The sequence below is a fragment of the Aulonocara sp. 'chitande type north' Nkhata Bay genome, linkage group LG18 (assembly GCF_057382095.1).
Source record: "Aulonocara sp. 'chitande type north' Nkhata Bay isolate Kocher_YH1m ecotype deep benthic linkage group LG18, A_spYH_male_GT1.1, whole genome shotgun sequence".
NCBI classification, from domain to species: Eukaryota; Metazoa; Chordata; class Actinopteri; order Cichliformes; family Cichlidae; genus Aulonocara; species Aulonocara sp. 'chitande type north' Nkhata Bay.
This window is the reverse complement of record NC_141361.1, coordinates 25928621-25950500: the sequence shown is the minus strand read 5'-3', so window position 1 is coordinate 25950500 and position 21880 is coordinate 25928621. Positions and strand designations below refer to the sequence as shown.

At 41.6% G+C, this 21880-nt stretch overlaps 1 protein-coding gene across 2 annotated transcripts in view; it reads right to left on the bottom strand.

Moving 5' to 3' along the window:
• Positions 1-20769, bottom strand: part of LOC147308707 (polyamine-transporting ATPase 13A3-like) — a 31439-nt gene extending 10670 nt beyond the window's left edge. For both annotated transcript variants that reach the window (XM_086272827.1, XM_086272828.1), the window contains exons 1-17: positions 20440-20769; positions 17494-17563; positions 9824-9997; positions 9511-9690; positions 9323-9393; positions 8500-8583; positions 8312-8381; positions 8089-8223; positions 7920-7992; positions 7680-7811; positions 3178-3345; positions 2905-3062; positions 2643-2831; positions 1774-1835; positions 425-575; positions 151-273; positions 45-62 (exon numbers count right to left, since the gene is read on the bottom strand). In XM_086272827.1, the coding sequence (XP_086128953.1) occupies positions 45-62; positions 151-273; positions 425-575; positions 1774-1835; positions 2643-2831; positions 2905-3062; positions 3178-3345; positions 7680-7811; positions 7920-7992; positions 8089-8223; positions 8312-8381; positions 8500-8583; positions 9323-9393; positions 9511-9690; positions 9824-9997; positions 17494-17563; positions 20440-20498 (1917 nt within the window). In that variant the 5' untranslated portion in view covers positions 20499-20769. The remainder of the gene's footprint in view (positions 1-44; positions 63-150; positions 274-424; positions 576-1773; positions 1836-2642; positions 2832-2904; positions 3063-3177; positions 3346-7679; positions 7812-7919; positions 7993-8088; positions 8224-8311; positions 8382-8499; positions 8584-9322; positions 9394-9510; positions 9691-9823; positions 9998-17493; positions 17564-20439) is intronic.
• Between the last annotated feature and the right edge of the window lie 1111 nt (positions 20770-21880).

Sequence of the window (21880 nt, the reverse complement as noted above, 5' to 3'; positions counted from 1 at the left end):
AGTGAATACAAAAACATTGATGTTTTCATGAAGTGGCAACTTACAGATAATTCAGAAAGCTCCTGAAAAAGAAAAAAAACAAAATGTGTCATATTAGGAAAATCCGGCATTGATTTATAGTCATCAATGAACATACGGAGGTCACGGTACCATGCTCTGAGGTAGTGGATTGCTCTGATGGGCTTCAGGGGCGATGTGCTTTGGAGGGCGTACAACTGTGGGCATTATGGGATTGTGGAGCGCGGTTTCTTCCTCTGTGGGTTCTTCTAGGATCTAAAACAAAAACATCACCTTTCTGCCTTGAATCACTGAGTCAAGGCTGCTGTAAATAAAGGTATTTTTTTTTCCTGGAGCTTGGAGCTGGAGATTTCACTTACAGGCTATCAGTAACTAACCACGCTAAACACTCAAAATCTCTGCTTACCCAGCCTGTAGCGCTGAACATCTTGAGGTCCAAAGGGTCTCCAGAGAGCTCTCCTTCTATTTTGGTCAGTGAGTGGCAGGTTGCCATGCAGGCCACGAATGTAGTGTTTACAAGACTGACTTTAGCAGCCTCAGACTCAGGTGAACAAAAGCTGCAGTGAAGAGAGAAGGTCTGACTCAACGACTCGATTCTTTGTAGGTGCGAAAGAAGCAAATCGTGACTCTATATAACTCTGTGTGAAAACAACACAAAGTTTCTGTGACATTTCCAAATCTGTTAATAGAAGCCCTGATAGTAAAGGTCTAAATTTCTCTGTCCAGTGTTTCATAGAGGCAAAGTTAAAGACTGTACATAAAAGATGGAACTATTGGTTCACAGGCTACTAATGTAAGCGCGGACGTTGTTTGGTTGGTTTTCTGAAATCAGAAGAAATTAGCATCGAGTGGATTCAACCGAGAAACAGTCCTCAGGATGTTTACTGTAGCAACATGTTAGCCACACCCTAAAGCATACGCGGCTTTACTCCAAAGAAAGATTTTCTAAAAAACAAAAACAAAAAAACAACAAAAAAAAAAAAAAAAAAACAGACTTTTTATATATTTAACAAGATTTAAAATAATTGACTTTGCCCATAAACTCATCAACAAAAGATTTAGCAAGGTCAAAATCAAAAGTGAGTACGACTGTCACGACTGTGAGTACGAAAGCCTCAGACTTTCACGATCAGATACGCCCTCTGCTTGCCATCTACTATGTACAGTTTGGGGTGATCGTGGCTCAAGAGTTGGGCGTTCGCCTTGTAATTGAAAGGTTGCCGGTTTGAGCCCCGGCTTGGACAGTCTCGGTCGTTGTGTCCTTGGGCAAGACACTTCACCCGTTGCCTACTGGTGGTGGTCAGAGGGCCCGGTGGCGCCAGTGTCCGGCAGCCTCGCCTCTGTCAGTGCGCCCCAGGGCAGCTGTGGCTACAATGTAGCTTGCCATCACCAGTGTGTGAATGGGTGGGTGACTGGATGTGTAAAGCACTTTGGGGTCCTTAGGGACTAGTAAAGCGCTATATAAATACAGGCCATTTACCATTTTACAGTCTATGACCAAAGAAGACACAATTACTTTTCCTTCAGATGTGTCAGGACAAAATTATTAGAGAAACTGTTAGCGGACAGCAGTAAAATACAGATGCATTCTTTGTTATTCAATAAATCAACAAGCCGCTAAATGAAGCATTTTAAAGCTATGATGCAGTGATGCAATACCGTTTTGTATGTGCCGTCTTTATTTTGAGAGAACTTTACAGAGACTAGACAGTAAAGCACACGAATGGCAATAAACCCAAAGTTGCCACTTCCTACCTGCCATCCTCAGCCCTGTGAATGGCCCACAGGTCCAAACCGTCCTCGGTCAGAGTACCAGTCTGAGGGAAAACAAAAACTGCACATTATTACGAAGCTACCAACTCAGGCCTCGTACATCTCATCAGCAAGAGCAGGAAATCAATCTGAACAGCCCATAATTCTAGACAGTGGAACGGAACAAGACTAAGCAGCTTCCTCAAAGGACAAAACAAGGACAAAGATGTGACCCAGCATGTCTGTGTGGAAGCATTTAGCTGTTTAGTACATAATCTTTCTACCAACTGAGGTCAGTGTTAAAAATAAATAAATAAAACCAACAACAACAACCTTTAGCTCCTTTACAACCAAACAAACTATGAATAAAGTCTGTGTCTTTTTATTTTCAGAACTGATGAATTTGTTCCTTCTCTTAATGAATTATACAATCTAGAAAATGTTGGAAAATGCCTGGAAAAACAGACTTCACTGAATAATGAATCAAATTTATCAACTTTGAATGCTTTTCTCAAACTAACAACATTACAACCCGTTTCTCATTGTGCTCACTGGGTGCTCGTGATAACAAAAGGAAAATTACATGTCAAGCACAGCCTGCTTAGATACGTCTAAGTCCTTATAAACTTGTACAGCATCACTCTTTTGAGTGCATAAAGCTCGGTGCTATGAACAAACAGCATATTTGCACGACCACAGCTCTGCCTCGAGACATTTACGGTCATTAAATCATGCACTCACTCTCAAAAAAAGAACTTGTGCTTGAACTGGAAGTGGGTTTGAATGTGTTGAAAACCAATTTCCATGCATTTTGTCTGAGGACTGATTTCTGAGCTACTTCAGATCCTCAGCTTCTACATTTTCTAACTCACCTTGTCAAAGCAAACCACGTTAAGCTGACCGCACATGTTGATCCTCTGTGGACTGATGCAGAAGATGCCGACGCGCTTCAGACGCCGCTGTGCGTAAACGATGCCGGCCGTCATGGCGGCCGGTAAGGCCGGGGGCACGGTAATGGTCACGATGTCCAGAGATTCAGTAATGATGGTTTTAGCTGGGACCTGGAGAGAACAGACAGCAACTGTGATTCAGCTCACTGAAGACCTTCATAAGCCTCTTAAAGAGCAGTAATACCTTGTTCATGATGCTCAGGACGATGGTATAGATGAAGCCGATGCCTGCCACCCCAACAAGACACAACAGGAACAGGTATGCGTCGTGGTACAGCTTGAAGTCAGTGGGGTTAGGGTAAAGAATAGAACGCACAAGTTGGCCTTTCTCTGTGCTAAAGCCTGTGGAGACACACAAGTAATACTCTCTGATTATTTTCTTCCTTTTGAGGGTGCTCAGTCTAAAGCAGAAGCTAAACCACCACAGTGGGTCCCAGTCCGTCTCTCTCCAGTTTACCTGTTCTCACCACAACAGCTTTCACCAGTTCTCCGGTGTAGAAGCGGGTCTGGATGACGTGGGTACCACAGTAGAGGGTGTGTTTTTTATGCTCATCTATATTGTAGCTCCTGGCTCCTTCCTCGCCAGCACTGGGCAGACTGGTCTTGGTGACTGGCACACTCTCTCCTAAAAGAGATTTTTTTTATAATCAAAAGAAAATATCAAAAAGAACAGATGCAGAAATGAAGACCAGAACACCAGAATGGCTTTTACTGAAATATTGCAGAAGAATCCCAGCAAAATATTTATTCAATTAACCACCAGGGCATCACATATTGTGACCTACAGGAGGGGAAAAAACAAATGGTGCCAAAAACCATGGCTACCAGGACATCACAATATGTGGACAGGATCCAGCTTTCAACATACAGTCACGTGAAAAACAAAGTCTGCATTTCACCTTGTCTGGTGCATATCAGCACAGAGAGCTCAAACAAACTGTCAACCACGGCGGTAGAGGCGTGATGATTCGGGTTTGTTTTACATCCACACGACCTGGCACCCTGCAGTTATTGAGTCGACCATAAACTCGTGATAAGTCAAATGTGATGTCATCTGTCTAACAACTAGTCATTGAACAGGACAACGATCCCAAACACAGCAGCAAATCTGCATCAAGATGTCTTAAAAAGAAGAGAATTGGGGTGTTGCGAATGCCTTGGCAAAGTCCAGACCGCAAACTTACTGAAATGCTGCGGCAGGACTTTAACAGGAGAACTGTGCATATCTCGATGCCCAAAAACGTTAAAAAGCTAAACACTGTGAAATAAGTGGCCCAAAATCCCCCATAATGATGTAAGACACACGTGTCATACATAAGTTATTGCTGCCAAAAGTGGTTTTACAGGCTAATGAATCATAGTGTATTCTTAGTTTTTCAAAGGACCGTTTACAGTCATGTGAAAAACGTTCTTCACATGACTGTACTTAATTACATGGGATATTTACTTATGACAAATAGTCATAAAACAAAAACAACACCTAGCAATACAACGAGGCAGACATAAATAAAAGGAACAAACGTCAAATATAAAAATTCTATGATGTAAAAAATGTTATTATCAGATGATAGGCAAACAGATGACTGCCCTCACGCAGCTCCAGCTATTTCTTGACAATAACAATCTCTATGAGAAGTTCCAGTCTGGTTTTAGAGCTCGGCATAGCACAGAAACCGCCCTTCTGAGAGTTTTTAATGATTTGCTTTTAACTGTTGACTCTGGTTGTGCTGCTGTCTTAGTAACCCTGGACCTGACAGCAGCCTTCGACACTGTTGATCACAACATACTGCTATCCCGCCTTCAACATTGTGTCGGTTTCCTGTATGGAGAAAAAAACAAACAAACAAACAAACAAACAAACAAAAACAAACAGAGGAGACAGCAAACAACAAAGAGCAACATAATAATAGAGAAAACAAAGCACCATCACAATAAACTAGCTAGTCATAGATATCAGTATTTACTAAGTAATAAACGATATTGTGCAGCACGCAAGATAGACAGCGCACAGTGTGCTTTGAGGCAGCAGCCAAGAAAGCTTTAGTCCGCGTCTGTGAATACCCATGTGTGCATACCTGTGTGGATCAGCATGCTTGCATTCCAAAGGTTTCTCCATGTAATGATCTGCTAGGGAGTGTGGGGGGGCCACAGCCCCGTCCTCCAGGGTGTGAAGCGGGTATGGAGGAGATCAAAACTCCAGACATCCAGAGGCCCCCAGAACACAAGAGACCATGGAAGACCAACAGAGGGGCAGCCGCGCCACTGTCCCAGTAAGAGCTGAGGAGAGTCCCAGATGAGGGCTCGCCCAGCAGCCGCGGAGCAGAAGTCAGGGGGAGTTGCAGTGACGCGCCCGTGAGCTCCGCCGGCCCCCAGCTGCGCCTGAGTGACCGAGCCCTAGGCCGAGAGGCCGGGGGCACCCCACCTCCAAAGGGGCCCGAGCGAGCCCCAGGCCCCAGGCCCCGACAAGCGGCCGCCAAGGAGTGAGCCGGTGTGTACCCGGACGCCCACCCCCAGACACAGGTGACCCAGGAGTTTTTTTGTTTTTGTTTTGTCTCTCTTCCCCCCCCCTTCTCACCGTCTCTTCTCCCCTTTGGTTTTCTTTCTTTCTCTCCCCCTCTCTCTCTCATTCATTCCCCCTGTCCTATTTATTAAAAAAAAAAAAAAAAAAAAAAAAGACAAAGGATGAACTGAAGCTCTGCCATCACGTAATGTCGCATACTGCTGTTTCTGATGTCATTTAGAAAAAAAAAAACAAAAAAAAAAAAAAAAAACATTGTGTCGGTTTAAAGGGCACTGTCTTAAAGTTTTTCCAGTCCTATTTGAATAATAGGAGTTTTTCTGTTCACCTTGGTGAACTGTCATCTCCCAGAGCTCCTTTAACCTGTGGCGTACCTCAGGGGTCCATACTAGGCCCCCTGTTGTTTATTCTGTACTTGCTCCCTCTGGGCGATGTGCTCCGTAAACATAATGTGTCCTTCCACATCTTTGCCGATGATATTCAGATCTACCTCCCTCTGAGGTTGAACTGCAATGTTTCTTTGCAGCCGCTACTCTCCTGCTTGTCTGACATTAAGACTTGGATGACTCTTAACTTCTTACACCTTAATGAAAGCAAAACTGAAGTCATTGTGTTTGGGCTTCCTAAAGATCCCAACTTCTCTCTTGACTTTTTGGGACCCCTAACCTCCGATTGCACTTCTTCCATTAAGAGTCTTGGTGTTATTTTTGACAATGCTTTTAAACTTGATAAACAAATCAGCTCTGTAGTTAAGGGATCTTTTTATCATTTGCGGATTTTAGCCAAAGTCAAGTCTTACCTTTGCAGGAACGATCTAGAAAGAGTGGTCCATGCTTTTATTACTTCACGGCTAGACTACTGCAATTCCCTCTATGCTGGCCTAGATCGTTCCTGTCTACATCGCCTTCAACTGGTGCAGAACGCTGCCGCTCGCCTGTTGACCGGTTCAAAAAAAAAAAGAGACCACATCACTCCGGTTCTCTGCTCTCTCCACTGGCTCCCAGTTGCCTTTAGGATTGATTTTAAAATCTTATTGCTGGCTTTTAAGGTTTTAAATGGCACTGCACCTTCTTACCTGTCAGAACTCCTTAGAACTTATCGCCCCAGGAGATCTTTGAGGTCAGCCGACCTGATGCTTTTAGATGTTCCCAGGTATAAATTAAAGACAAAGGGAGAGAGGGCGTTTGCTGTGGCTGCACCCAGACTGTGGAACAGTTTACCTCCTCACGTCAGACTCTCCAAAAGCCTAGAAACTTTTAAAACCGCTCTTAAAACTCACCTCTTTTCATTGGCTTTTAGAAAGGTTTAATTTATTTGTTTTATATATTTTTATTTTATTTTTATCAGCGAGGTGTTATTACGAAATTGTGTTCTATTGTATTTTTATCTGTATTTACTGTACAGCACTTTGGTCAGCCTTGGTTGTTTTTAAATGTGCTCTATAAATAAACTTGACTTGACTTGACTTTTAAAATGAGAACACTAGAGATGCAGAAAATAAAACATCTCAGAGCTCGCATCATTCCCATTCACATATAGGCAGGCTTCAGCGTCCACCTGGCTTCAAGTCACCTCGCTGGACAGCTTTGGAAAATGTGAAGAAGGAAGGCATTTTGAACTTTTGTAATTTTTCCAAACCATGAATCGTAGCGCTAATTAAAGACTGGACGATGCTTTTAGTTTACTCACTGGTTGGGGTGGAAAAAGTCCAATTTCAAAGTATATTAGCGTGTTTTCCTTTAGTTGGTAAACAATAATGTGCAAATGTTAGAAGATGCTTGCCTTGGATCCAGGTACATCTGGGTCCATGTTTTCAGGACGAGCTTCTACGTTCTAATGTGACTACTGCAAAGCCCCGCCCACATGCTCTTAAAAACCTCCTGTTTGTGAACGCCAGCCAATCAGAGTAAAATTATCTTAAACTGAGCAAAGTGTGAGGTGCCTTAACAGCTTTCTAACTGAGAGCAAAAGGTCAGAGAAGGATATGATGTCCAAATCTATGGATTCATTCAAGGAAAGCAGATGAACTTTGCATAAGTTAGAGCCTGCTGAACTTGTTTTAAAGGACCAGTGATGATACAATAAAGTAATGTATGACAATGTGGGCAAAAAAAAAAAAGAAGAAAAAAAAAATGTAATGATGACATAATAGCTCATCAGGTTATTCCCTGTAAAATGACAAATGTGACCTAAGTTCTTCTGAACTGTGGACGGGCAAAGAACGCCTCGCCGTGGCATAAGCTAATCAGTCCTTCAGCTAGACGAGCTAAAAATCAAAGCCAGCTTAATCTTTGATATATTGTAGCAGTGACGGAAGTACCAGCTGCCTCTCACGAACAGTCATAAAGTGTAAAGAGATAAGTGACGAGAGATAACCACTGATTCCTGGAAGAACGGTAGTAACTTTTCTCCACGGCGAGCGCGGCGAAGAGCAGTCTCACCTGTCAGCATGCTCTCGTTCACAATGCAGGTTCCGCAGACGAGCACTGCGTCGCACGGCATTATCATCCCATTCGCTGGAATGGCGATGACATCGCCGGGCACGAGCTCCGTTGACATGGCCTGTTCAATATCTGTGGTCAAGATCATGAAAGAAGACTTTGGATACACACTGTCTCTGTAGCCAGTCACAAGGCAAAGCAGCTATTAGCTGTGTGTCATGATCAGAGATGAAAACATGCCTTTATTCCCTCTGCACACAGAAACACGAACCACGCTGTGGGCTGCCACCATGTCGTGCAGCATGACGTATTGCTGAAAGGAGAAGAAAAACAGCTCTTGAAAGGCACCAGAACACAACTGCGTTGAAAACGGGTGACCGAGAGCAGAGCCGTCTCAGGCATGACCCACCTTTTTAATGGTGTACAATGAGGTAGCGATAGAAATGATGGACATTAAAACAATGGCCGAGGCATAATAATAATAATCTTCAAAGCTCCAGAGAATAATGCTGAAGAGCTGGAAGATGTAAAATGGGTTCAAGACCTGAAAAAAAAACATGCAAACAGGGGGAATTAGAAGAAATGATAGATGTGCTGTAAGAAAATATGTTATGCAAGAGCTTGAAACTCACCTCCTTTACCAGAAGCTTTAACAGAGAGGGCACTCTCACTGCAATCTCATTCTCCCCAAAAAACAGCCTCCTGATAAAGAAGAATCCAATTTGTCCATCATGAAAAATCCATCTGCTGCTTCTTCATTTTTTTTTTTAAATGAGCAAATAACTTAAGAAAACAGCCTGTAAGAAAGCCCAGCATGTACCTGTAGTCTTGTAATGTTTTAGAAAGCCCAGAGCTGTGCTCAGAGTGAAGGCTTGCACAGCTCACGTTCACATCCTCCAGGCCTCTAGAAAATGAATACAATTCATGTCAACTGCAGCTGAGCAGAGCAACACACACACCGACCGGGCATAACATTATGAGCACTGACAGGTGAAGTGAATAACACTGATTATCTCTTCATCGTGGCAGCTGTGAGTGGGTGGGATGTATTAGGAAGCAAGTGAACATTTTGTCCTCAAAGGTGATGTGTTACAAGCTGGAAAATCTGGGAAGTGTGAAGATTTAAGAGTCTGACGAGGGCCAAATTGTGATGGCTGGGCAACTGAGTCAGAGCATCTCCAAAGCTGCAGCTATCGTGGGGCGTTCTCGGTCTGCAGGGGTCACTGCTTCATGTATGCAGGATGTGCAGGAGAAACAAGTCGGACCCATGGACACCCCACCTCCTAACTTACATGACCTAAAGGATCCATTGTTTGGTGGGGGCTGTTTTGGCAGCAAAAGGAGGACCAACACAATATTAGGCAGGTGGTCATAATGTTATGCCTTATCGGTGTGTATCTGATCATGCAGAACCTGGCAAAAACTATGCAATCAACAAAAAAACTATTCTGTTACACCTCCTCACGCTTTTACGTTTAAAGCATATATAATATATATAGCATATATAATTTATATATATATAAATTTATATATTCATATAATTTAACTGAATTTGTAAAAAAAAAAAAAAAGCTGTAATACATGTAGCACATCAAATATTCTGAACACAAGACTACAGCACACATACTCAGTGGGATGCTTACTTGTATAATTCAAAGTTCTGCATCACATCATTCCAGTAGTATCGAGCGCTGTGGTGGACGAAATAGTGAACCTGAGAGGGGGAGAGGGGAGAATCCAAACACTTAGTCTGTGAAACAGATTTGTTTAAAATGGGTTAGTTAGAAAACTATCAAATGGTAACAGGAGACACGGCTTCATACTAAAGTACCTGAACCAGCTGCCTGTGAGAAAACTGTCCGTAGCAGTCTTCGTGTACAGCGCTGACACCAAGGTCTCCGTCTCCATTTGTTACCTGGCTTTCAGGCTGGGAAGCCAAACTGTCAAAGGGCTTCTTCCCAGGAGCCAACATCACATGCACTTTGGCTCGAAACCACTGTCTGAACTCATCCTGAGGTAACAATATAAAGCAGCACAGTTTTCCTGTTCGTGAGGCCACACCAAATTTATCAGACACAGTATGGAACAGTATGTGTGCCACAGAAATAAAATGCTTCATTTCAATATTAAACTACAGCACATACCGTTGTCCTGAGCAGCACTGTGTGTGCGTCCTTCAGCGTGGTGTGAGTACAGGTGCTCTTCACACCCCACTCAGGTAACCAGTAGAGGAGCAGCAGCAGGAGACCACCAGAGCAAATAACACCTGCGCCCACCAGGATCATCTTCCACAGACAGGGTCTGTAACCCGACACCTCCTGCACAGATACGCTAACATGTTAACATGGCTGCGTAGTTGTCTCTTGTCTGTAAAACACCTGGTAATATGCTGGATTCAAGGACTTATTTCAGCCACAGATTAATTAATAGACAAGTGATTCTCTACTAAGTATTTCCCAAAGCAGGTGGATGGTGTGCACTGGAATGCATCAGGAATGGCATCCTTCTTGCAATCCACCCTTTTATCTGTGATTGGGACCGGCACAAGGAGCTCGCTAGCTTGTGACCCCCCCCCCTGAAGCTGGTGCCTCCCCCCAGTCTCAAACCAGGGATGGACGGACAAAACCTGCATTATTTCATCTAACTGAAACTGAATTTGAAATCAAAGATATTCAGTGTGTAATAAATACTAAGAGAATTGGAAAAACATATTAGTGACTTATCCTAATCTGGAGTCTAACACCGATTTACATCTTATATGTTAATGCACAGCTAGCTAGAGGTGGGACTCAGTAGACAACCCACAATACAATATTACTGTGATTATTAACATTGTGTGACCTGCTGAGCACTGCAGTGACATATGTTGTTCAACTACAAATTATGTCCTCAAAGTTAAACTTTATCAGTATCTGTTTTGTTGCAATACGATAAAGTTATCTCACGTCAGTTATTTTTTGGCTGCAAAATGAGATCATCAAGCGTACCAACACTGTCCTTAAAACCTGCTTTAAATGTAAGACAGTCTGCTATCAGTCTGTGAATGAATGGTAATTACGTGCAATCTGTTTCTGATAATACACCAATTAACTGCGACAAATCACTGAAAAAAAAAAAAAAAAAAGAACATCAATGCTGTCTACATAAAAAGAAATTCACATTTAACAGTAATTCATACACTCAACAAAAATATAAACGCAACACCTTTGTTACTGCTCCCATTCCCCATGGGATGGACGTAGAGACCTAAAATTCATTCCAGATACACAATATAACCATCCCTCCCAAACAGTGGTCACAAATCAGTCCAAATGTGTGGTAGTGGGCACATCTGCCATATTGAGATAATCCATCCCACCTCACAGGTGTGCCACATCAGGATGCTGATCTGACATCATGAGTAGTGCACAGGTGTACCTCAGACTGCCCACAACAAAAGGCCACCCTGGAATGTGCAGTTTTGTCTCACAGCAAAATGCCACAGATGCCACAAGCAATGAGGGAGCGTGCAATTGGCATGCTGACAGCAGGAATGTCAACCAGATCTGTCGCCCGTGCATTGAATGTTCATTTCTCAACCATAAGCCGTCTCCACAGGCGTTTCAGAGAATATGGCAGCACATCCAACCGGCCTCACAACCGCAGACCTCGTGTAACCACACCAGCCCAGGACCTCCACATCCAGCAGGTTCACCTCCAAGATCGTCTGAGACCAGCCACCCAGACAGCTGCTGGAACAATTGGTTTGCACAACCAAACAATTTCTGCACAAACTGTCAGAAACCGTCTCAGGGACGCTCAACTGCATGCCCGTCGTCCTCATCGGGGTCTTGACCTGACTCCAGCTCGTCGCCGTAACAGACTTGTGTGGGCAAATGCTCACATTCGATGGCGTCCACAGGCCACAATTGACAATCTGATAGACTCCATGCGACGATGTGTTGCACTGCATGAGGCAAATGGTGGTCACACCAGATACTGACCGGTTCTGGGTCCCCAGACCCCCAATAGCGCAAAAAAACTGCACATTCCAGGGTGGCCTTTTGTTGTGGGCAGTCTGAGGTACACCTGTGCACTACTCGTGATGTCAGATCAGCATCCTGATGTGGCACACCTGTGAGGTGGGATGGATTATCTCAATATAGCAGATGTGCCCACTACCACACATTTGGACTGATTTGTGACCACTGTTTGGGAGGGATGGTTATATTGTGTATCTGGAATGAATTTTAGGTCTCTACGTCCATCCCATGGGGAATGGGAGCAGTAACAAAGGTGTTGCGTTTATATTTTTGTTGAGTGTATTTAATTATCAGAGTTTAAGTTTGTAGTTTTTCCATCGTATTTTAATTAATTTAACAAAAAAAAATTTTTTTGGTGTCTATATCGATACAATATCGCAACACAAAATGCAGCTATGCTGTATCAATTACCCCCCACCCCATTACTAGTTACCTTTTTTAAGAAGGATGCATACTTAATTGCTCCCAGTATAAAGAAATTGTTAATACTAATCATAGGGGTGGGAAGTAACGAAGTACAAATACTTTTTAAGTGTACTTAAGTAGAAATTTCAGGTATCTATGGAAGCCCATTTCCGCAAGTAAAAAAAAAAATAAATAAATAAATAAATAAATAAATAAATAAATCCATAACTTGAAATTTTGAGTTATTTTTTAAAATTTCAACTTATTAACTCAAAATTTTGAGAAAAGTAACTCGAAATTTCAAGTTAGCTCTGCCAATCAGTAATCTATGTGAATGATGTCATTTCCTTGTTACCCGGAAGCTGAAACCTTCAGCTACAAATGCTACAGCTAAGCTACCAGTATTACATCCAGTCATGAATCCACAGATTGCTGAGTATTTTCAGCGTGGCTTCAAAAATGATGAAATCCTTGTGTTATTAGCTGAATCACATGGCGTTACTATCAGCAAACGTACTCGCGAAAGAGCCAATTTGTTGCGATCCGGTTATAGTGCGCGTTACTCTGCGCCATATGCTTCCAGGTAACAAGAAAGTGACCTCATTCACCTAGATTACTGATTGGCAGAGCTAACACGAAATTTCGAGAAAATAACTCGAAATTTTGACCTATGGATACTTGTTTTTTTTTGGGGGGGGGGGGGGGGGGGGTTTAGTGGCGGAAACGGGCTTCCATAGGTATCTGTACTTTACTTGAGTTTTTTTTTTTTTTTTTTAAACAACTTTTTATTTTTACGCTCTACGTTTTTAAACAAATATCTGTACTTTCTAATCCTTATATTTTCAAAACAGACTCATTACCTTAGGTTTAAGGCATTTGAGGAGAGTTATTATTTCATGACTTTCAGATATCAAACCGACTTGAGCCTAAACAGTAACACATGAAAGGCCATCCTGTTCCAGTACTATTCGGCAAGTGATGTGCCATAAAAAGAGATTAAAGATGTAAAAAAAACTGCCTGGTAAAGTTAAAGGGATTAAAGTGAGGCGTGTTTTCTTTTTTTTTGGTACAGTACCAGAATGACTGCAGGTGTCCAGAAGTTGCAGTACTTCAGCATCTAGCTAGCCCCACGAAAGATGAGCGAGCATAAAGGCAGTAATGTTTTGTAAATGGCAGCTAATTTCAAATACAGCATTTCTATCAGCAAACACACAAACAGTTTGTGTGCAGTTTATCTGCTAACTAAAGGTCGAGCTGCTGGTTTTCACAAGGAGAGAAAAGAAAGAGAGCCAACTTCACTCAGAGATGGAGAAAGATGACAAAGACAGGAAAGGAAGAGAGGTTAGATTTAAAGGTAAGGATGGCTCATTGGTGTTTGACTAACTGGAAATGTAAATCTTACATGTAAGTCCCCTTTTTTAAAATCAGATACTGGGTCTGTACATGTCACATTATGATGTTTTGCAGCAGGTTGCACAATATGAAAAACAAACTGAGGTAGACTAACTGTGCTATTTAAAGGATACACAAAAATCCTCTGCAAGTTAGCACAGGATAAACAGGTTTGTTTGCTGCACTGTGATGAGTTTAAAGTAAAGAACAGTGTGTGACCGGTGCACAGTGGCTAAGGTTTCATGGTCAGAGTTAGGTTACATGAAGGGTGGCAGAGATGATGATGCTGAGATCCATTCACTGAATTCACCTTCATACCAACTTTATAGTGTCTAATATAAAGACAGCATAAACTGTGTACTGTATCGAGGATGGAAATCAGTAACATCTGCTGACATCTGGTTGAATAAAGTTGTGTATTTTGAATTTATTGTGGTTGTGGTTAAATTCATATTCTATTAAACAGATTCAGGCTGACTACAATTAGAACTACAAAAATTTGCATTTCCTGCGAAAATGGTGTGTGGATGCCTTAATGCTGAAAAAAGCTGAAAAGGTTGAAAAGTTGCAAAAAGTTGCAACTTTTCAACGGTGAAGAAACTGAAAATTCTGCTGAAAACAGGTGAAGAAGCAGAAATGTTTTGCTGAAAAGTGGTGAAAATCAAAAAATTCTACTGAAAGGGGTAAAGACGGAGAAATTTTTTCTGAAAAGTGTTGAAATTTTTTTTTTGCCGTGAGCAGGATTCGAACCTGGCCCTTCTGGTCTCACGGCAGCTACTCAGCTCACTGAGCCAAACTCATTCTCACAAAGAAGAGGTGGAGAGACTGACAATTCTGCTGAAATGAGCAGAAGCTGCTGAGATTTGTGCTGATAAGAGGTGAAAAGGCTAAAAATTTTGCTGAAAAGAGTTTAATGAGCAGAATTTCTGCAGAAAAGATGGAAAGAAGCAGAACGTTGCGCTGAAAAGAGGTGAATGAGCAGAATTTCTGCTGAAAAGTGTTAAAAAAAAAAGTTTAACTGTTAACTGAAAGAAATGTTGCCATAAGCGGGATTTGAACCCGGGCCTCGCAGTCTGAGAACGGCTGCTCATCTCACTGAGCTAAAACACAGCTCAAACCGGCAAGGAAAATCAGTGACCACACTGATAATGTGGAAGAAATGGGCAAAAAATAAAAATTAAACTGAAAACTTTGCATGAAACAGCTGGCAGAAAGGTTCTTCAAAGAGCTACTTTCTTACTCCGAGTACATTTCAGAGCCTGTACTTTTTCACTTATACTTGAGTAAAGAAGTTGAATCAGTACTTCAACTTTTACTAGAGTATTTTTAAACAGTATCTGTACTTCTACTTAAATACAAAATCTCTGTACTTTTGCCACCTCTGCTAATCACTACATTCCTTTTGCATTACTCGCACTCTCACATAATTACCAGTTAACAACATAAGCTTTAGTTTCCAGTAGAGATGGACCGATCCGATATTATGTATCGGTATCGGTCCGATACTGACCTAAATTACTGGATCGGATATCGGAGAAAAATAAAAAATGTAATCCGATCCATTAAATATCACGAAAGCACCTCACAAAACTTGCAACACGCTGTAACTCACCTCAGAACGTTAGCACGTCGGAGCAGTATGCATCACGTGATAGAGCGGCTGTGGCATGCGGGACCTGTCGGTGGTCTGGATAGCATTTGGAGCTTCGCTAGCAACCCGGCATTTCATCTCCGACAAAGTTATCCCCGAGAGAAGTAAAGCAAGTGTGTAAGTCCATCTCTGAATGTTTGTAAAGCATTCCTGCGTTAAGCTTAACAAGCGATATATGGAGCGACTGCCTCTTCTCGCTGCTACTTCAATCATGAAACTGCTTAACTATCAGCTGATCGGCTTTTCTGTCGCGAGTTCGTCTCTCTTGTTTGTTTTTGGTCCACTTTGCACCAGAATGAGGAAACCAGCGGCTGAACAACAGCAGCACGTTTAAGCTTGATCAGCTGTTGTTAGAATGTATTTAATATTACTTTCTACTCGAGGATCTTTTTCTACGTAGCTGACGCTGGTAACTGTGCAGGGGCGCATCTAGCAAAGTTTAGCCAGGGGGGCCGATAGGGCATGAACAGGGAAAAGGGGGCACAAAGACATACTTTTCTTTCTTATTCTCATTTAAAATGTCGAGCTTTTAATTATTTAATATTTATCTGAATCTTACACCCAAAGTTTTAATCTGATGTAAAATGTATAGAAGTCCATTATTGTATATAGTAACTATTAAGTCTAATATATATACCCTAGTAAGCTATAGTACTTTTTCCTTTGGGAAGGTACCATCTGTGCAGTCTGCAATTTTGTTGAAGAAAGATGTTGAATCTATTTAATATTTCTTGAAAAAGAATTGATTTCTGTGCATTTTTTTTCACACTGCATCAAATTAAGGTTGATTATGTCGATTAAGCATCATGAGGTGGAGCGTGAGGGGTGGTTCCCTATTTTTTATTTATTTATTTTTGTTGTTGCTGGGAGTTGGAACCCTATTAGTTAGGTTGCTTAATATTTATGCTAAGTACTCTTTAAAATACCAGAATAGGGAGGATGGTGTAGGTTTAAGTTTATTAGATTGATCAGTATTGCTGAACTATGAAATTTTTTTTTTTTTTTTCCATACAGGTTTAACAGAATAGCTTTAGTGTAGTTGTTGTTTTAAACTTGAGTATGAACTTGCAGCAAGATATTTAAAAAACAGTTTTGTTGATTAAAAAACACTATATTGGATTCATATCGATATCGGCAGATATCCAAACTTATGATATCGGTATCGGACATAAAAAAAGTGGTATCGTGCCATCTCTAGTTTCCAGTCACACACACACACACACACACACACACACACACACACACACACACACACACACACACACACACACACACACACACACACACACACGATCCTTGAACACAAAGCAATAATGTAAACCAGCCCAAAGAATCTTGAAAGCGATCACTATGGTGATTCTACCTCAGAAACACGTACAGGTAGGAATGGATGCTACATTTATATTTCAAAAATAGCGATAATCACTGCTTTTGTTACCTGTTGAGGTTCAGGCGGCTGCTGGTTTTGGCGTAGGCAAACATTCAGCGTTAACACTCTGGGTTCTTAGCTAGCTCTGTGTTAGCATGCTGTCTAATGTTTGCAAGGAGCTGATGATGTCAGTATAATGCGACTGTTTCTGCATCGTGTTCTTGTTCCCTCATGCAAAGAAAAAAGGTAATGCCCAAATTTCCACTCTTTAAATGTTGTACACCACTCCGGTTTTCCAGCTCTCTGCACATTAACTGAAATCAGCTGACTGTAGCCCAGCAGACAAAAATGATACACAAAATATGCCGTTTTAGTTCTACCTGCCTGACGTGCAGATAACTGGAGAGCCTTTGTAATTTAAGTACCGGCATAATTGCAACTTTAATACAGTAATCACATTGCATTCAGTTAGTGCATTACCAAAAAACATGTTACTTTGTAGCGAGTTACAACTATCAGTATATTGGATTAATGCAATGGCCTGCCAAATAATACTGTCTGCTTAGTGGTTCAGACCATCCAAGTATTTATTGGTCTGTTACTGAACGCCAGTTAGCCATGTCCATGCGTTTTGCCCATAGTTTATGGCTTCCTAGTGTTAGGTGATAACTTAGCTCTCCACCCACATGTCTAAATATTATAACTTCTGGATCTAGTAAACCAACGGGCCAACAGTAACACAGTTGAGGCTTTAACACGCCAAGTCCACAGACCATTGGCTGATGTCCATCTGTAGTAAACACAACCTGCTTCCTTTAGAACAACAACAACAACAAAAAACAAAAAAACAGTTGTACCCATCTGACTGAAACTCACTCTTCTTTTACACAATACTTACACACACTGGTGCATTTACATGCCAAAAGTAGATGATATGAGAAAACCAAAAAGTGAAATAACTGAAATGATACTCACCATCTCATCCTCCAGGCCTGGGCTGATGAGCTTCACCTCGTTCGCCTTCATTTTCTCAGAAGTCCCGAAACTACGAAGAAATGCAAAAAAGTATAACTTGTCACCACTGTATACCCCGCAGGTGTGTCATCACTAGTGGAAGCTCTTCAGCTATCAAGGATCTCTTCAACTCTGTGTAGTCGATAAAGGTCCTTCAATAGCAGTCAAGGGCATAAAATGACTTCATTTTATAGTCTCTCAAGAGATAGCAACCTAAACTAATAATGAAGTCAGCCATTTATTATTATTATTTTTTTTCCTATTTGGCTTTTCATCATTGGAGATGAAAATAAAGTTAGATACAAGTCAAACAACATCACGACAAGGACAAAAATCTTATCCGTGAGATAACCGATGAGGTGTCTGTGTGGAAGAAAGATCTGTCACCGAACCCGCCTGAACTGAAAAATGCTCCAACGTATTCCAAGCCTCTTGTGATTCTTCTGCAAACATCTACCTTCATTAAGTCCTGACAGTTCATTCTTAATGTTGCCGATTTTCAAGTTTGCCGGAACAGTATTGTTGATGCACTCAATATGACTCGAAGCACTTTATACACTTGCTTTATTTATCTATCAAATCAATAATCAGGAATGTAATAAAAACAGACAGTGTGTAATCTGCACATCATAATCCTACTCACTCTGCATGACCCCAGTCCAAACACATCTGTTAATTACTTATAATAAATATAAGAATAGTATTAAGCAACAATCAGTGCATGATAGGCCGCAATATACACAGAAACCTTTGCACTATTGTTAAGTTCAAAAACAGTCACAGCTGCAGTTTTGTGTGCGTCATCCGCCTGACCTGGCCCATCAAGAGCTCCATGTCTGTAATACAGTACTTAATATTTAAAATGTACTTTTTCATTTAGCACTCTTTGCAATTTTGATTTAAAGGTTTAACATTAAAGTGCATTTTTTATTCCACGGAAAATTTTAATTAAAAAAAAAAAAAAAAAAAAAAAAAAAAGGAAAACAAATAGACCTCAGCTTTGATCAGCTCTGATCAGATGCATCTCAAAAACTCACAATATCTTTGGAAAAATTCAAAGTTTTCTCTCAGTTATTTAAGAAAGTGAAATTGTTACGTATTCTAGACTCGCTATACAGAAACTGCAATGTGATAACTCAGAGTTTACAGCTCAAAGAATTATTGAATGAAAAGTATTCAAAGATTTCATTTGGGGTTTGGGTGAATAATACTGTGTACCTCTTGGTCTAATTCAGTACACGCAACCACAATCATGGGGAAGCCGGCTGACTTCACAGTTGCCCAGATGATGATCATCGACATCCTCCACGAGCAGGGTGAACCACAGGAGGTCACAGCTGAAAAGGCTGGCTGTTCTCAGAGTGCGGTATAGAAGCACATCAACAGAAAGCTGACTGGAAGGGAAAAGGCGCACAAGCACCTTCAGCCTTAAGGTGACTGTGAAGAAAAGTTAATTCAAGAACTTGGGAGAGCTTCAAGAGGAGTGAACTTAGACTGGTGTCTGCATCTACAGCCACCGGGAACAGAGGTCCTCAGGAAAGGAGCGACGAGAGTCATAATAGGAAGCCACACCTGAACCAGGGATTCAGAAATGTCTTACCTGAGCTAACGAGAAAACGAACTGCTCAGCGGTCCAAAATCCTCTTTTAAAACCGAAGTAAATTTGGCATAGAGTCTGGATGAAGAGCAGAGAGGCAAAGAACCCGAGGTGTTTGTAATCCAGTGTAAAGTTTCTGCAGTCTGTGATCTGCTGGCATCGGTGGTGGTTGGTCCACTTTATTTTTTATCAGATTCAAGGTCAACACAGCCATCTACTATTAGAGCTTGATTGGCCAGCCAACTCACCTGATTCAAACACCACAAAGAATCTATAGAAGAAGGTGAGACAACCCAAAAACAAGGGGAGCTGGAGCCCACTATCAAAGCAACCTGGGCTTCAGTAACACCTCAGCACTGCCACAGACTGAACTCACACATGCACAAATTCATGGTAAAGGAGCAGAAACCAAGTAGAGTGCATAAATGAAGACGATAAGAGATGAGATTGGTCTCTTCCAGATTTGATAAGGATAGAAATCATAAACTACACCCTTCATAGTTATCAGATCTGATATGAGACAATATCTTTTAGCTAAAGTTGTTAATTCCTCCAGTGGAGCTTGTGGACAACCAGCAGATGTGCATAAAAGCAGTTCTGTCCAAACACCTTACCAACAGCCTTTATATTGGCTTTTCCTTTAACTTTCCCTTTATCTGTATATAAAACCACTTTATCACCATTAAAAAGTCACTAAAAGTGAACACACGGTGCTTCTCTGTGCCAGGAAAACTTGTAGGGGCAGATATGAAATAAATAAAACTGAAACACTGCTGCACTCTGCAAGAATCTGACACTCTATGTAAGCAATGGCTTCCCAACAGCTTGATCTTAAATATATTGGAGTGTCCAAATCAAATCAAAGCCAGTCCTGAATGTGTAGCAGGGATTTAGCCGAGCTGTTCAAGTACACATGTGCAACATGACAGCCCACACAGACCCAGGTGTGTGAATCCTCTAAAAAGGTGTCTCCACCACATGCCAGCCCCACTTGAGCCATATTTAACAAATCCGACAACCAAAGCGATAAACGCGCTGCTTTAAATGCGAAAATTTCAACTGTTGATGTTTGAGTGTAAGAGCAGAAAAAACACAGATTTCCACGGTTTTAATCACAGCCTATCGGGCATGATCAGTGGACGCAAAGCACTTTCCAGTCTCTCTAACTTTCACCAACATGGCTCAAAGTCGTCAAAAAGTTTCGCAAGCTGTCGCTAAACTGAGATTTGGCGCATTTTTTGCTGAAAGCGTCCAAAAACGTTACAATCATCGCGTAAACGAGCGTGGATTCATGCGAGCTGCCGACTTACCGATGCCTCCACTCTCTCTGCTGGATCAGATCAGCCCCTGCATGGTGGAGCTGCTGCATTAAAGTTTGCTTGGATGCCCTCTGCAGCCCGCAAACACTGCGGATCGTGCAGCGAGTGTCTGGAGAAACGCGCGGTGGACACAGCAAGAGATCCACGCTGCGAGGCGACCCGGACCGTCCCAAACCGGTCCATTTACAAGGAAGTGGGGAAAACAGGATGTGAGGTCACTGAAGGACACCGCTTTTGGGGCGAATTTCTGCAAGTTGCAACGAATCGTGTGCAAGGCTGACTCGCAGTATTCAGACTGGTTATTCGTGGTTTGATATTGGGGCACGTTTAGCCGTGAGGGTGGTGTTGTTTCAGGACGGAGGCCGCTAAGAAGTTTCACCAAGTTAACCTTTTATCTCTTTATTGCAGATGTTAAAAATAAAACACAACCGCTTCACACCCTGGAGGACGGGGCTGTGGCCCCCCCACACTCCCTAGCTGATCATTACATGGAGAAACCTTTGGAATGCAAGCATGCTGATCCACACAGGTATGCACACATGGGTATTCACAGACGCGGACTAAAGCTTTCTTGGCTGCTACCTCAAAGCACACTGTGCGCTGTCTATCTTGCGTGCTGCACAATATCGTTTATTATTTAGTAAATATTGATATCTATGACTAGCTAGTTTATTGTGATGGTGCTTTGTTTTCTCTATTATTATGTTGCTCTTTGTTGTTTGCTGTCTCCTCTGTTTGTTTTTTTTGTTTGTTTGTTTGTTTTTTTCTCCATACAGGTGACCCAGGAGTTCTTTTTTTCTCTCTCTCTCTTCCCCCCCCCCCCCCTTCTCACCGTCTCTTCTCCCCTTTGGTTTTCTTTCTTTCTCTCCCCCTCTTTCTCTCATTCATTCCCCCTGTCCTATTTATTAAAAAAAAAAAAAAAAAAAAATGACAAAGGATGAACTGAAGCTCTGCCATCACGTAATGTCGCATACTGCTGTTTCTGATGTCATTTAGAAAAATAAATAAATAAATAAATAAAAAATAAATAAAAAATAAAACACACACACAAAAAAACTTGGTTTTGTTTCAAAAATCTATTTCATCATCTTATCAAATCGTAATAAACGTTTTGACATGAAGTCAAAGGAGCTTGGAAAGAAGCTCCTTTGCTTGGAAATAGCTCCTTTGACTACGATGACCTGGATGACTGAGAACCTTCACAGACGTTTTGACATGAAATGACGTTACATGAGTGCCAACAAGGCGGGCTTCTTTCATGAGTTTTTATATATTTATAAGATGAACGGTTTAAAGTGCAAAATATGACAACTGAATTTAAAGCTGTCAGATGCACGAGTATTGACCATTTTACAGAAACACACAGGCTTCACATTAAATCAAGAGAAAAGAAGTCATATATGCAAAGTTCAGCATCCTGCGATCCACCTCT